Consider the following 14,662-nt stretch of genomic DNA (forward strand, 5'->3'; position numbering starts at 1 on the left):
TATTCGCGAACGCCCGGGGCCCGGAATTATTCGCGAACGCCCGGGGCCCCGAATTATTCGCGAACGCCCGGGGCCCCGAATTATTCGCGAACGCCCGGGGCCCCGAATTATTCGCGAACGCCCGGGGCCCCGAATTATTCGCGAACGCCCGGGGCCCCGAATTATTCGCGAACGTCCGGGGCCCCGAATTATTCGCGAACCGCGAACACTGGAGCCCCGAACTATTCGCGAACACCGGAGCCCCGAACTGTTCGCGAACGCCGGGGCCGGAACTATTCGCGAACACCGGGTAGTAAATTACCAAGGCCTAACTCTTCGGTATTCGATTTGGAATAAACTATTTGATAAGGAAAATATTTGGTGTTCGGTAACTGGTTCGATACCCAAAAAGTGGCATAGGCTTTTAATAAGTTTTGTTTCTCGTTCCAGAAACATTAGCATAGCCGAGAATGGTCTGTCCATCCTATTAGCAGTGCTGGTTGCTGCCTTGGGTGCCCTTGTTCTTTTTTTCAATTTTTTCCAAGATATTTGGAGTTTCGTTTTCTGTTTTGTGATAGCGAGCTGTCAGTACACTCTTATGAAGGTAAGCCCGCGTTTCTTCATTAATTCTAATGTAGGTTTCAATAATAAGGGTTGCCGTTAATTGTTTTTCCTAATTAAGTGTTTGGTAATAATTATCAAATCAGATCCACGCCACCCTGAAATAAATTGAAAAGTGGCGTCTGCTAGCTCGAACCTCTTACTGTTATTAATTAGGCCTGATATTACCTATTAACCTCGTCTATGAACAATCTGATTGGCTTAAAGCAAAGCGCGAGTCATGTAGTTCCCCTACAAGTTGAACTGCAGTTTTTGCTTGAGGAAGGCACTTTAAGCCCCGCCCACAAATACCTCCTGCCTTCGCCAAGCCAAAACTGGTGTTCGATAACCTCGTCTATGAACAATCTGATTGGCTTAAAGCAAAGCGCGGGTCAAAGTTGAATTTCCTTACGAACTCCAGTTTTGGCTTGAGGAAGGCACTTTAAGCCCCGTCCACAAATACCTCCTGCCTTCGCCAAGCCAAAACTGGTGTTCGATAACCTCGTCTATGAACAATCTGATTGGCTTAAAGCAAAGCGCGGGTCAAAGTTGAATTTCCTTACGAACTCCAGTTTTGGCTTGAGGACGGCACTTATAAGTCCCGCCCACAAATACCTCCTGCCTTCGCCAAGCCAAAACTGGTGTTCGATAACCTCGTCTATGAACAATCTGATTGGCTTAAAGCAAAGCGCGGATCATGTAGTTAGTTCCCCTACAAGTTGAATTTCCTTACGATCTCCAGTCTTGGCTTGAGGAAGGCCCTTATAAGTCCCGCCCACAAATGCCTTCGCTAAGCCAAAACTAGTGTTCAAAAGGAAAGTCAACGTGACCTGCGCTTTGCTTTAAATGATTTCAAATCGATTAATTCTCCAACATGCATAACAGGCGCTTTTTTTGCCTGTTGGACACTTTTTATTTCCCCATGTACTTTTGATCTATTTATACATAAAGTTTGTTTTTATTTTCCCAGAGTGTACAACCAGATGCAGCATCTCCCACTCATGTAAGTTTTCTTAATCGTGTCTCTTTTCAATCTGTAATTGTTTACAGGTTGTCAAGCAACCAACCCAATTAGCCTTATTCCTGATCAGCGCCACCTACCCATAGCGGCGACTTTGAGAACTACCGTAATCGGCAAGCCAATCAGATGTCGCTAAAAATCTGGTGACGTCACTGACGGGCACTCTCGGCCCGGGGTCTTACCAAAAATGACGTCATCAGATTTAGCGACATCTGAATAAATTGGCTTGACGATTACAGTAGTTCTTGTCAAGCAACCAACCCAATTAGCCTTATTCCTGATCAGCGCCACCTACCCATAGCGGCGACTTTGAGAACTACTGTAATCGGCAAGCCAATCAGATGTCGTTAAAATCTGGTGACGTCACTGACGGGCACTCTCGGCCCGGGGTCTTACCAAAAATGACGTCATCAGATTTTAGCGACATCTGGAGTGGTTGGCTTGACGATTACAGTAGTTCTCAAAGTCGCCGCTATGGGTAGGTGGCGCTGATTAGGAATAAGGCTAATTATGATATGATTTTGTTAATACGATTGTGTCGTTGTTGATTTCAGGGTTACAACCGAATTGTTTTGTATAGTCGGCCAGTGTACTTCTGTATTTGCTGCATTCTGCTAGTGATATTACAATCAGCATTAACAGTTTGTACCTATTTCCCGTCTGTCACCTTCTACGGGATTGTCTTTAGCAGTTACCATATCCTACAAAGATCTAGAGAAATTGTCACTGGTAAGTTGATCATGACCTTTCCCATTCACCAATTCATGGCGCAATATGTCCTGAGTGAGACAATTGAAATTGTCTGCCAGAGATTATGTCCCATCTCTATTGGTCAAAATTATTCGCCAGTCTCGAACAGTTCGGGACTGACTCTGCAAACTATTCAACGCCCAGCCCAAACCGCTTGCCCTAGAAGGCTGAAAATTGGCAGGAACGTTACTCATAAGTAGTAGGCGCGTACTATGAAAGATTTCCTCCCAATCCGCCGCCATCTTAATAAATGGCGCCCAGAAATGTAAAAAATCTTCTCTATGCAACAAAGTCCGCGCGTTTCAAACGATTTCACAAATATTTACTACACTGGTTTCCTTTGACCTATAGATGGGCTGAATGGTCTTTTGGGTTCGATTTGTTGCCATCTTTTTAAATGGCGGCCAGAAACGTAAAAACCCTTCTTTATGGAATAATGTCCGCGTGAAAAGTAGTAAAAAATGCATCCCGACGGGCTGACGGGCAACGCCGAGTGCCTTCGCTCCTAGGGTGCTACAAAAATATTAGTCATCAGTAGAATTACCCATTCTTTATATCATTTTGATGGAAGTTCTTACTATGCACGCGAGCGACGCCGCCTTGGTGATGGGTTTTATTAAGTGGGGTTTTTTATCGTTGATAAAACCCGCGGGGTTTTTGGGGGGCTGAGTTTTTTAATTCGAACCCTGGCAGCTCATGTTCCGTATCAGGAACTGTTTAGCAACTCTGAATTTTCTCTCGATTTGTCGTCTGCTAAGACCGAGGTTAATCATTCTGTAAGCACTGGCTAGTTTAGTTTTACAGGTTCATACAAACCTGGAAAAATCAGGGAAATAAATAGTTGACCAAAACCTCAGGGAAATTTAGAATTTTTAGTAAAATTCAGGGAAATCAGGGAAATTTGCGTCAAAGCGTAGCCGAGTGATTAAGCAAAATGTTCGTGAATATTCCCTCCATGGGATTAACATTACACTATACTTTGGAGGCTCATAACTCTTGTTCAGTTAGAGATACGGGGATGCCCTTTGAGTATGTTATAGTCCAATTTGTCCCCCATCCAACCATACTAAAGAATTAGGACTACGACAAACAGGGGCCGAGTAATTAAGCAAAACGTAAACAAACAATCCCCTCCATAGGATTAACATTACACCCAACTTTGGAGGCTCATAACTGTGGTTATATTAGAGATACGGGGATGCCCTTTGAGTATGTTATAGTCCAATTTCTCCCCCATCCAACCATACTAAATAATTAGGACTACGACAAACAGGGGCCGAGTAATTAAGCAAAACGTAAACAAACAATCCCCTCCATAGGATTAACATTACACTAAACTTTGGAGGCTCATAACTGTGGTTATATTAGAGATACGGAGATGTCCTTTGAGTATGTTATAGTCCAATTTGACCCCCACCCCCTCCTTCGTTAACATTTGCTCCATATGCGGGAAAAATCGGGAAAATTCAGGGAAGTATATGGGGAAAACCTCATGGAAATCTCAGGGAAATTTGTCTTCCAAAAGTTGTATGAACCCTGTTTTAAAACAATCCCAAACCCTTTGGGACTTTCGCGAATAAAATTCATCATATATTGCGTTATCTAAAATTATCAGTCTATGCTAATTTTTCTTTTGAACGCGAAAATGATCTATTGATTAAATTAATTGGCACCTTTATATCTTAAAAAAAAATTTTTTTTAGTGTTCCTGTTATGCTTCCCGTTTATATTCAGCTTTGGTCTTCTACCACAAATCAACACGTTCCTCATATATGTTCTTGAACAAATTGATATGCTCATTTTTGGTGGTACTGGTGAGTAATTGAGTTACTAATTAGTTGAATGGGAATGTAGGTTTAGCCTCTGGTAGCGGACTTGGCGGTCACTGCGATTAAATTACATTTTAATATTATATTTTATATAAAGAAAAAGTTCAGGTAGCGTAACATTATACCTTAAAGGGACTGTAAAGAAGGCATCGGCGGGTGGGTGAAAATTATTTGAAATACGTCAGAGGCACGTGACCGAGGAGAGGCGTGGGTGGTTCAAAGAAGCTCAGTTCGTTTTATTTCGAAAACTACCACTTCATGATTGGAATTGGCGCTGCAATCTCGCGAAAAACAAGGACTAGATGTTAACTAGTTCCACTCCATGAGGAGTCTTTGTATCTTGGTATCACGTGATGTCTGTGACGTATTTCAAAAAAGTTACAGTCCCTTTAAAAGAACGGCCTTTTCTAAATATGAAAGGAATTAAATATTAAAAATAAATAATGATCTCTTATTACAAAATGATAATTAGTACGTTTAATTAGTCTTAAAGGGATGTACAATCCGTTATGTATGGGCGTGTCTATAAGACTCAAGAACTATATTTTTAGTAGTAGTGTTACTATTTCCTGGAGTAGTGATTAGGCTGTCATCTGCTTGAACGTCTGTTTCTACGGTAGATGCCCATTCCCAATGCACGGATAATGCTACGAACTTCACGCATGCTCAGTAGAGCTATATTTGATTGAAGATAAGTTTGATATAGGCCCCGCCCATACATAACTGATTGTACATCCCTTTAAAAATAATCAAGAACTACTTCGCCACCATCCGCCATTGGTTTAGTGGCGTCTGCTAAGTCGAACCTCTTAGTTTTACGGAATTGGTTGAATTGTCAGAGGGTTAGGACTTAGGAGGTTCATTTAGCAGACGACACTAAACTAATGGCGGGTGGCGTCTGCTAAATTGAACCTCTTACTGTAACAGTATTGGTTGAATCGTTAGAGGAGTAGGAGGTTCGATTTAGCAGACGCCACTAAACTAATGGCGGGTGGCGTCTGCTAAATTGAACCACTTACTGTTACGGAATTGGTTGAATTTTCAGAGGGTTAGGACTTAAAGGGTTCGATTTAGCAGACGCCACTAAACTAATGGCGGGTGGCGCAGTAGTCATTGATTATTTTTAAGACTAATTAAATGCTAATTATTTTGTAAGGAATTAATTATATTAAGGAACAGACTGTTCCGTTAAGCTGACCTGAACTTTTCCTTTAAAATAATATTTTGAACATCGCAAAGTATGCCAGGATGGGTTTTTAATCAATGTCTCTCTTTATTCTTCGTAATCGAGTAATGGCACTACATGTTAATTTCTCATAGACTATAATGTACCCAAAGGCAGGGAGGTGCCATTACTCTATACCAATTAATTCTTAATGTTCTTAATTTACATTTTAGCAAAAACTGGTTTGATCTCCGCTGTTTACTGCCTAATCCGAAGCTGCATAGCATTTGCCATATTGTATGGCTTTGCTTACGGAGCTGCCAAAGTATGTTTGTTTTTTTCTTTTTGGTTTTCAGCAACGTGTTTGTAAAAATCTAATTAACGCAGGAAAATCATCACCAGACCAAACACATCATGTTTTCAATATACTGCGGGTTATTAGTATCACTATGCTATCATCTTAGCAGGAGTGGCAGTGATCCTACTATAACGTGGTTAGTGATTCCATTTGGTTTTCATGTTTCCGTTACAAATATGTGTTAAATAAAGCGTAAGTTTGTCACTGGTTACTGAGAGCTTGTCATGAAGTGACGTAGATGAAACGTCATAGATAGCGACGCCTGGTGAGGCGCTGTCAAAGGCTTAGTATAGACTGCAAAAACAGTGTAGTCAATTCTCGCTTGTCGTTTTCAAACTAGCTCTCAGTAAAGCATGGTTTTCACTTGGCGTAAATCATGACTTTTCGCCCGACGTCAAGCGACAACCGAAAAAAAATACGCTGGACAGAAATTACGTTGAGTGTGCGATAATAGCTTTCTATTTTTTCGGCCGCGTTCAACGTTAACGCTCTGCGCGAGCCAATCAGCAATAAGCTTGAGTATAGTGACGTCATTTTCGGCCACGCGTGTTCGAAAGAGGACGTCCTTGTTTTTATTTATTTAGGCCCTAATCGAGTCAGTTGCTAGTACAAATCCCTGACAATGCCGAAGTTCAGTGCTGAAAGGAACCATCCATATCTTTACGATATCGGACGCAAAGATTACAAAGACCAAAAAAGAAAGACAATAGATGGTCCGCAATTGGTGCAATGTTCAGTTTAGCTGTTAAGCCTTGGTTCCATTATTTGCGAAATTTACGCTAAGTGAAATCTCTATAGATGGTTTTCACACATGGAGGATTCATACCATTTACACCAGGAGATCGAGCTACCTGGAGGACAAAAAGTGAACGGATTTCTGTCCTCCAGATAGCCCAACCTCCTGGTGTATATGGTATGAATCCTCCATGTGTGAAAACAATCTATAACGATGGGCGACAACGTAAAAAACAAATCTCACGTTTTATGTCCAGCTGCAAAGTAGTTCTTTCGGTCAAGTGAAAACCATGCTTAAGTCTCTAGCATTACGAAGTCTAGGAAGTGTCATGCTTATGGAACATATCTTATAAACTTATGGTTAAATGTTGTATTTAAATTATCTTTTTTACTTTGCTCTAGGACGTTACTGAAAAGGCATTTGTGGTCGGAGGATTCAGGGGAGAAAAGTAAAGAAGGCAGAAGTGAACTGATAGATCCGTTGCCTGACAAACTACAAAATATAGTTGTTAGTTGAAAACGTTATTGAAAATATATCCATAAGCCTATTAACTATTGGTCAAAAATGTATTTGTTATAAGCAAACATCCTTTGAGTAGCTTGGCGTCTTGGGTCTCTATAATTTCTTGACTAGGGGTGTCTCCTGTTGGCTGATTTGGTGGGAACAGGAACCTTTAATGATGACTGGGAATCCTACCTCTATTTCTACCCATTATTGGAGTTGATTTAGGGAGAAGATCACTGTAGACCCTGAATTTATTCTGTTCCGGTTTTGGATGATAAAACTTTAGGCAAAAATGTCCCTGCAGGAAGGGGTCAGATGTTTGTCAGAATCCCGTATAGTTTGTTAGAAATCTCGCTCTGAAATCTAGAATCCGCGAAATCTCTCCTCAAAGTCTAAAATCCCAAAATGGCTTCTCTAAATCTAAAATTCCCGAAATCTCAACCTAAAATATCATAAATTCAAAATCTCAAAATCCCCATTGCGTAATACAAAATCATGAAATAACCTTTTAATCTTGGAAGTGTAATACTAAATCTGGAAATCTCCCTCTAAATAACCCAAACTCATTGAAAAAATCTCAAAATCTCTCTTAAAATCGCAGTCTTCTTGAAAACCTTAGTCTTCTTGAAAATCTTAAAATCTTATAAAAAATATCTAAATCTCGGCCAAGATATCAAGATTTTTAAAATCTCATAGTCTGGCGTGAAAACCTCTAAATCCTGTTGAAATCTTGAAAACTCTTAAATCCTGTTGAAATCCTGAAAACTCTAAATCCTGTTGAAATCCTGAAAACTCTAAATCCTGTTGAAATCCTGAAAACTCTAAATCCTGTTGAAATCCTGAAAACTCTAAATCCTGTTGAAATCTTGAAAACTCTAAATCCTGTTGAAATCCTGAAAACTCTAAATCCTGTTGAAATCTTAAACTCTAAATCCTGTTGAAATCTTGAAAACTCTAAATCCTGTTGAAATCTTGAAAATTCTAAATCCTGTTGAAATCTTGAAAACTCTAAATCCTGTTGAAATCCTGAAAACTCTAAATCCTGTTGAAATCCTGAAAACTCTAAATCCTGTTGAAATCTTGAAAACTCTAAATCCTGTTGAAATCCTGAAAACTCTAAATCCTGTTGAAATCTTAAACTCTAAATCCTGTTGAAATCTTGAAAACTCTAAATCCTGTTGAAATCTTGAAAATTCTAAATCCTGTTGAAATCTTGAAAACTCTAAATCCTGTTGAAATCCTGAAAACTCTAAATCCTGTTGAAATCCTGAAAACTCATCCTGTTGAAATCTTGAAAACTCTAAATCCTGTTGAAATCCTGAAAACTCTAAATCCTGTTGAAATCCTGAAAACTCTAAATCCTGTTGAAATCCTGAAAACTCTAAATCCTGTTGAAATCTTGAAAACTCTAAATCCTGTTGAAATCCTGAAAATTCTAAATCCTGTTGAAATCTTGAAAACTCTAAATCCTGTTGAAATCTTGAAAACTCTAAATCCTGTTGAAATCTTGAAAACTCTAAATCCTGTTGAAATCCTGAAAACTCTAAATCCTGTTGAAATCCTGAAAACTCTAAATCCTGTTGAAATCTTAAACTCTAAATCCTGTTGAAATCTTGAAAACTCTAAATCCTGTTCACAAAAATAGTGCTGAACCATTTCTTACACATTATAGTCAAAATTATGATATTATAGTCAAAATTATGATATTATAGTCAAAATTATGATATTATAGTCAAAATTATGATAGTCAAAATTATGATATTATAGTCAAAATTATGATATAACATTATCTAAGCTCCCACTAATATACAGTCTTTTTTCTGATATCCTTTGTAGGAAGCTAGGCTGAAGTCAGATTTCATCTTTTGCGTGCTGATAGCTGTCTTGGCGTTTGCTATTCAAGTCAGCACTGTATTTATAGCCCTACAGGTAATTTCCGTTTGACCACTGATCACGACACGCTATAATTTGTACTAATTAACATTTCAATCGTGTTCGATTGATTAGCCGTACCTTGAATATGTAATTCACTTGAGCGCCATCTGTTGGGGAATTTTGCTTCACTATGTCCTGCCACATATGAGGAAACAACTTCCCTGGCTTTGTTGCGCTCATCCCATTCTGAAAGCCAATGAATATAACGAGTATGAGGTTCACGGTGAGTCACCAACTAACTCTTAAATCAAATGCGTTTGATCATAAGAAAATAATATATAGCTCCCTATAAGTATGAAAATCTCCGTTTAATCCATGATTGAAAACAGCATTTTCTTCCATTGAAATTTGTAAAAACGTTTCTAATGCCACCTATTAAGAGTTTTTGGCGTTAAAAAGATGAAATATTTGTTTAGTAAATTTTCAAATTTTATATCGTAATTAAATAGTTAAAGGTGTAGAAGTTATTATTATGATAATTATAACTGATTTAAGTACATGTCAAAATTATCATAATAAATTAATAGATGGCGCGAGATTTTGACGAACGAGGTTAGCGCCTACACTGGTACGAGGTAAGGAATATCTTGTGTCTCTACTAGCGCGGCGATATTTCCCTGGCCCATCGTGCCTTTCGCGGACATCTTAGGTGGCGGCGATGGTTTCGCCCCCCCCCCTTTTACTCGTAGTACCGAAACTTCTCCCACTGGGCGTAAAAGCGTAAGCGCGCCAAATTTGGGAGCAAATGCTTAGTATGAAAATGTACTACGTTTCATACTTATAGGGAGCTATATATTATTTTCTTATGGTTTGATATACAAGTTAAACGAACCCCCTTCCGCTTAAAGGTCCAGCCCAACTTATGTGGTTTGAGAAGATTCAAGCTTGGTTGTGGTTTGTCGAGAAGAACATCGTATACCCATTGGTTATTCTTAGTGCCTTAGCAACTGACTCTCCAAAACTCATAAATAATTTTGGAGTTTTGTGAGTATGCCATTTTGTGTATCTACTTAACGAGAGTAAATGATCTCTGTCAGGGTTCATACAAACCTGGAAAAATCAGGGAAATAAATAGTTGACAAAAACCTCAGGGAACATTCAGGGAAATTACGAATTTCTAGTAAAATCCAGGGAAATCAGGGAAATTTGCGTCAAACAGGGGCCGAGTAAATAAGCAAAATGTTCGGGAACATTCCCTCCATAGGATTAACATTACGCTATACTTTGGAGGCTCATAACTCTGGTTCAGTTAGAGATACGGGGATGCCCTTTGAGTATGTTATAGTTCAAATTGTCCCCCATCCAACCATACTAAAAGCTTAGGGCTACGACAAACAGGGGCCGAGTAATTAAGCAAAACGTAAACAAACAACCCCCTCCATAGGAATAGCGTTACACTAAACTTTGGAGGCTCAGAACTCTGGAAAATTCAGGTTAGTATATGGGTAAAAACCTGGAAATCTCAGGGAAATTTGTTTTCCAAAAGTTGTATGAACCCTGGTAACATACCCGATTTAGTTAAAAATTAGCGCGGGTCACGTGGTTCCCCTACAAGGTGACTTTCTTCCCGAACTCCAGTTTAGTGGGCAGGATTTCTAACTGCACTTATAAATCACGCCCACAAATGCCTTCTCCAAGCCAAAACTAGTGTTCGTAAGGAAAGTCAACTTATAGGGGCACCACGTTACCTGCCCTTAGCTTTTACAGTAATAATGAGAGGCCTAAAGGATGTGACTTGAAATAGCTCCTCCCCTTTCCGCCAAAATGGCGACTAGTTTTAAGGAGGGGAAGGCAAGTAAGGGAGTGCGCCTGATTGGCTATGGCTAAGTGCTACCTGATGTTTAGTAAGGGGGGATTTTCACCACTTCTCTTAGTCCCTATTGAAAAATTTGGAAGATCAACATATATATGCCATCATAAGTTCATAAGAAATGTTCATCCATAAGTTTGTCACTGGTTACTGAGACTAGAGCTTGTCGTGAAGTGACGTAGGTCATAGATTCAAAGGCTTAGTAATGAAGTTGTCGTGAAGTGACGTAGGTCATAGATTCAAAGGCTTAGTAATGAAGTTGTCGTGAAGTGACGTAGGTCATAGATTCAAAGGCTTAGTAATGAAGTTGTCGTGAAGTGACGTAGGTCATAGATTCAAAGGCTTAGTAATGAAGTTGTCGTGAAGTGACGTAGGTCATAGATTCAAAGGCTTAGTAATGAAGATCAAATAGGAAGATGGACTGGAAAACTAACCTATTGTGGTGAATTCTCGCTTGACGTTCTCGAACTAGTTATCTCGAGCTGTAAGTCTCTAGCATTACGAAGTATAGGTAGTGACGTCATACTTAAGGAACATATCTTATGAAATCATTATGGCCTGTTCTGACTGAAATCGGGTAACTATGAAATCATAGAGACGACAGGCAGAAAACGTGTAGTAGCCCCAGTGGGAAAGTACTAATGGGTTAATTCTGTTTTATTTAATTTTTTTTAGCGGAGGATCATTGGTGATAGTGCTATGCAGTATGAAGTGCCTGCGTAGTGCCTTTAATAATTCTTCTCACCATTTCCTCATTCTGGTATTCTCACTACTCTTCTTCAAATTCGACTATAAGGGTCCCAAAGAACCCTTTCTCGTCAACTTCTTCGTAACATCTATAATCTTTAGTAAAGTAAGTTTACTTTAGTCAATTTATAGGTTTTTGTTTAATTTTTTCCATTTTTAATTATGATCATTTTAAATATAAACTAGGCCTACCCATTCTTTTAAAGTTTTCATAGAAATACCATGGATAAAGAATGCGCGTGAGGGAATTAGTTTTCACTCTACAGGATAGGCAACTCCCTATCTCCGACGACAGCTTATTCTGTATATACTCTGTGACAACATCAGTTGTCAGCACGCGTAAAGCTAGGTCTTTATGCAACCTAGCTTTGTGCCTACTGACAAGAGACAAAAAACTTCAGGATTTTCAGGACTTAAATATCCGCGAGTTTTATAGCTCGAGTGCATGCACGGACCTCTAGGCCTTAGTTTCAAATACGTGTAGTGGGCTGTGGGCAATGCAATTTCACACGTATTTGAAACTAAGGAATAAAGGTCCGTGCATGCACTCGAGCTAAAAAACTCGGGGATATTTTAAATCCTGAGGATCCTGAAGTGTTTTGTCCCTTGACAGCACGTACAAAGCTAGGTTCCATCGAGACCTAGCTTTGCGCGTGCTGACAACCGAAGCTGGAACAGAGTATATACAGAATAAGCTGTCATCCGAGATAGGGAGTTGCCTATCCTGTAGAGTGAAAACAAATTTCCTGACGCACATTCTTTATCCATGTAAATACCCTATCTTTAAAGGAAGTCAGGTAACATAACATTATACCTTAAAAAATACGGCCTTTTTAAAATATAAAAGGAAACACATTAAAATGAAAACAAATGATGTCTTATTACAAAATGGCGATTAATTAGTCTTAAAAACGAGAACTATTGCGCCATCCGCCATTGGTTTAGTAGCGTCTGCTAAATCGAATCTCTTACCCTAGGGATTGGTTGAATTCTCACAGGCTAAGAGGGGTAAGGTAGATTCGGTTTAGTAGCGTCTGCTAAATCGAACCTTTTACCCTAGGGATTGGTTGGGTTCTCACAGGCTAAGAGGAGTAGGGTAGATTCGGTTTAGTAGCGTCTGCTAAATCGAACCTTTTACCCTAGGGATTGGTTGGGTTCTCACAGGCTAAGAGGAGTAAGGTAGATTCGATTTAGCAGACGCCACAAGATCAATGGCGGATGACGCAGTAGTCCTTGATTGTTTTAAAGACTAATTAAATGCTAATTATTTTGCAATAAGAGATAATTTATTTTCCCTTCTAGGCTATATTTAGAAAAAGGCCGTTCTTTTAAGGTATAATGTTATGTTACCTGAACTTTTCCTTTTGTCATTAGAAGTCTCGTTATACAAAGTTAAATTGTGGGTTAGGCCAAAATATGCTCCAACGCTCTTAAGAGCATTAATCCGTTTTAGCGAGTACTTATTTATTATTTTCTCATTATTATTATTATGGGTGATTATTAAAATGATATAATTTTAAATTTTCAGTGCTATGAATTCCTCTTAAAAGTTCGATTTGTTATAACATACATCGCACCATGGCAAATAACATGGGGATCTGCTTTTCACGCATTTGCCCAACCCTTCAGTGTGCCACGTAACGTCCTTTTGCAAACTTTTATTTATTCTTTATCGAAAATTATTCAGTTTTTAATTAATTATTCATCTTAACCCGCAATTGTGGCATGCAGATTCTGCCATGCTCTTTGTTCAAACCATTATTTCTTCCGTCCTTTCAACACCTCTGAGCCCATTTTTGGGTAGCGCTGTTTTTATGACATCCTACGTCAGACCTGTCAAGTTCTGGGAGAAAGATTACAAGTAAGTAGAGACTAAAGCCCCGTTTACACAAGACGAGACACTAATCCTTTTTCAAAAAATAATAATTGCATTTTCTCATGTAAGATTTCCATTCTTAAAGCAAAGCGCGGGTCACGTGGTTCCCATACAAGTTGGCTCTCCATACTTGTAGGGGAACCATGTGACCTGCGATTTGCTCCACCTTAAAGGAAACGCGTGTCATTATTAGTCTCATTACTCATATAATCTTTCTCATCCCAGCACAAAACGTGTTGATCACACAAACACCAGGCTAGCGTCACAGTTAGAGCAAAATCCAGGTAAATGTTCATCCTAAGACCATTAAACACAGATGGACTGTCTGTTTTGATAAGGTTAAACTCCCTGTTCTTCTAATGGCATCGCCTGTCAGCAACGCCCCCTAGCGGGAGAGTCCCGAAACTTAATTCGACTCATAAGCCTTGGTTTGAGTGGAAAAGTCTCAATATTGGTCGCGGCGTGGCGCTAGAGGGGCGCTGCCCTAAAAGCACCACCCCTCTTATCTCCATTCCAGTTCATCTGTGTTTAATGGTCTTGTTGATTTTGAGCTACGTAGTTCATTGTGTAAATTCTCTTTTAAGGATCCGACGACAATAACCTTAATTCAATATTCTACGAGCACTTATCTCGCTCTCTTCAACATTCCCTTTATGGCGATTTGGTTTTGGGTCGCTGGGGTGATGTCTCGCAAGGTGACTGCTTTGTCTTGGCATCTGACAATTTGAACTGCCTAGTTCATTTGATTGAACTTGGTAATGGATTAGTCACGTTTCAAGTTAGAGGACTCGAATTCAGAGGTAAGTGTGATAATCTTCTGTCAAGATTTAATCAATGCCACAGTTCATAAGATATGTTCTCCATAAGTTTGTCACTGGTTACTGAGACTAGAGCTTGTCGTGAAGTGAGTGACGTAGGTCATAGATTCAGGGTAAAGCGACGCCTGGTGTGGCGCTGTCAAAGGCTTAGTATATACAAAATAGGACTAGATGGACTACAAAATTAACCGAGTGTAGTTCTGCAATTCTCGCTTGTCGTTCTCAAGAAGTGACTGACGTAGGTGAAACTTCGTAGATTCAGGGTAAAGCGACGCCTGGTGAGGCGCTATCAAAGGCTTAGTACAGACTAAATAGGACTAGATGGACTACAAAATTAACCGAGTGTAGTTTTGCAATTCTCGCTTGTCGGTCTCATGAAGTGACTGACGTAGGTCAAACTTCATAGATTCAGGGTAAAGCGTCGCCTGGTGAGGTGCTATCAAAGGCTTAGTACAGATTAAATAGGACTAGATGGACTGCAAAATTAACCGAGTGTAGGTCTGCACTTCTCGCTTGTCGTTCTCATGAAGTGAC

The 14,662-nt window shown here is 39.5% G+C and overlaps 1 protein-coding gene across 5 annotated transcripts in view; it reads left to right on the forward strand.

Moving 5' to 3' along the window:
• Positions 1-14,662, forward strand: part of LOC149588803 (pecanex-like protein 1) — a 62,249-nt gene that overhangs the window by 36,562 nt on the left and 11,025 nt on the right. For all 5 annotated transcript variants that reach the window (XM_089862045.1, XM_089862041.1, XM_089862043.1 and 2 more), the window contains 15 exons: positions 430-583; positions 1,550-1,582; positions 2,155-2,329; positions 4,054-4,164; positions 5,578-5,669; positions 5,732-5,838; positions 6,840-6,945; positions 8,779-8,871; positions 8,950-9,100; positions 9,726-9,861; positions 11,363-11,540; positions 12,963-13,071; positions 13,166-13,295; positions 13,536-13,594; positions 13,895-14,110. In XM_089862045.1, coding sequence (XP_089718171.1) covers positions 430-583; positions 1,550-1,582; positions 2,155-2,329; positions 4,054-4,164; positions 5,578-5,669; positions 5,732-5,838; positions 6,840-6,945; positions 8,779-8,871; positions 8,950-9,100; positions 9,726-9,861; positions 11,363-11,540; positions 12,963-13,071; positions 13,166-13,295; positions 13,536-13,594; positions 13,895-14,110 — 1,850 coding nt within the window. The remainder of the gene's footprint in view (positions 1-429; positions 584-1,549; positions 1,583-2,154; positions 2,330-4,053; positions 4,165-5,577; positions 5,670-5,731; positions 5,839-6,839; positions 6,946-8,778; positions 8,872-8,949; positions 9,101-9,725; positions 9,862-11,362; positions 11,541-12,962; positions 13,072-13,165; positions 13,296-13,535; positions 13,595-13,894; positions 14,111-14,662) is intronic.

The sequence above is a fragment of the Phalangium opilio genome, unplaced genomic scaffold, assembly GCF_054372755.1.
Source record: "Phalangium opilio isolate 3A_F unplaced genomic scaffold, DU_Popi_V2 ptg000537l_1, whole genome shotgun sequence".
Classification (NCBI taxonomy): domain Eukaryota; kingdom Metazoa; phylum Arthropoda; class Arachnida; order Opiliones; family Phalangiidae; genus Phalangium; species Phalangium opilio.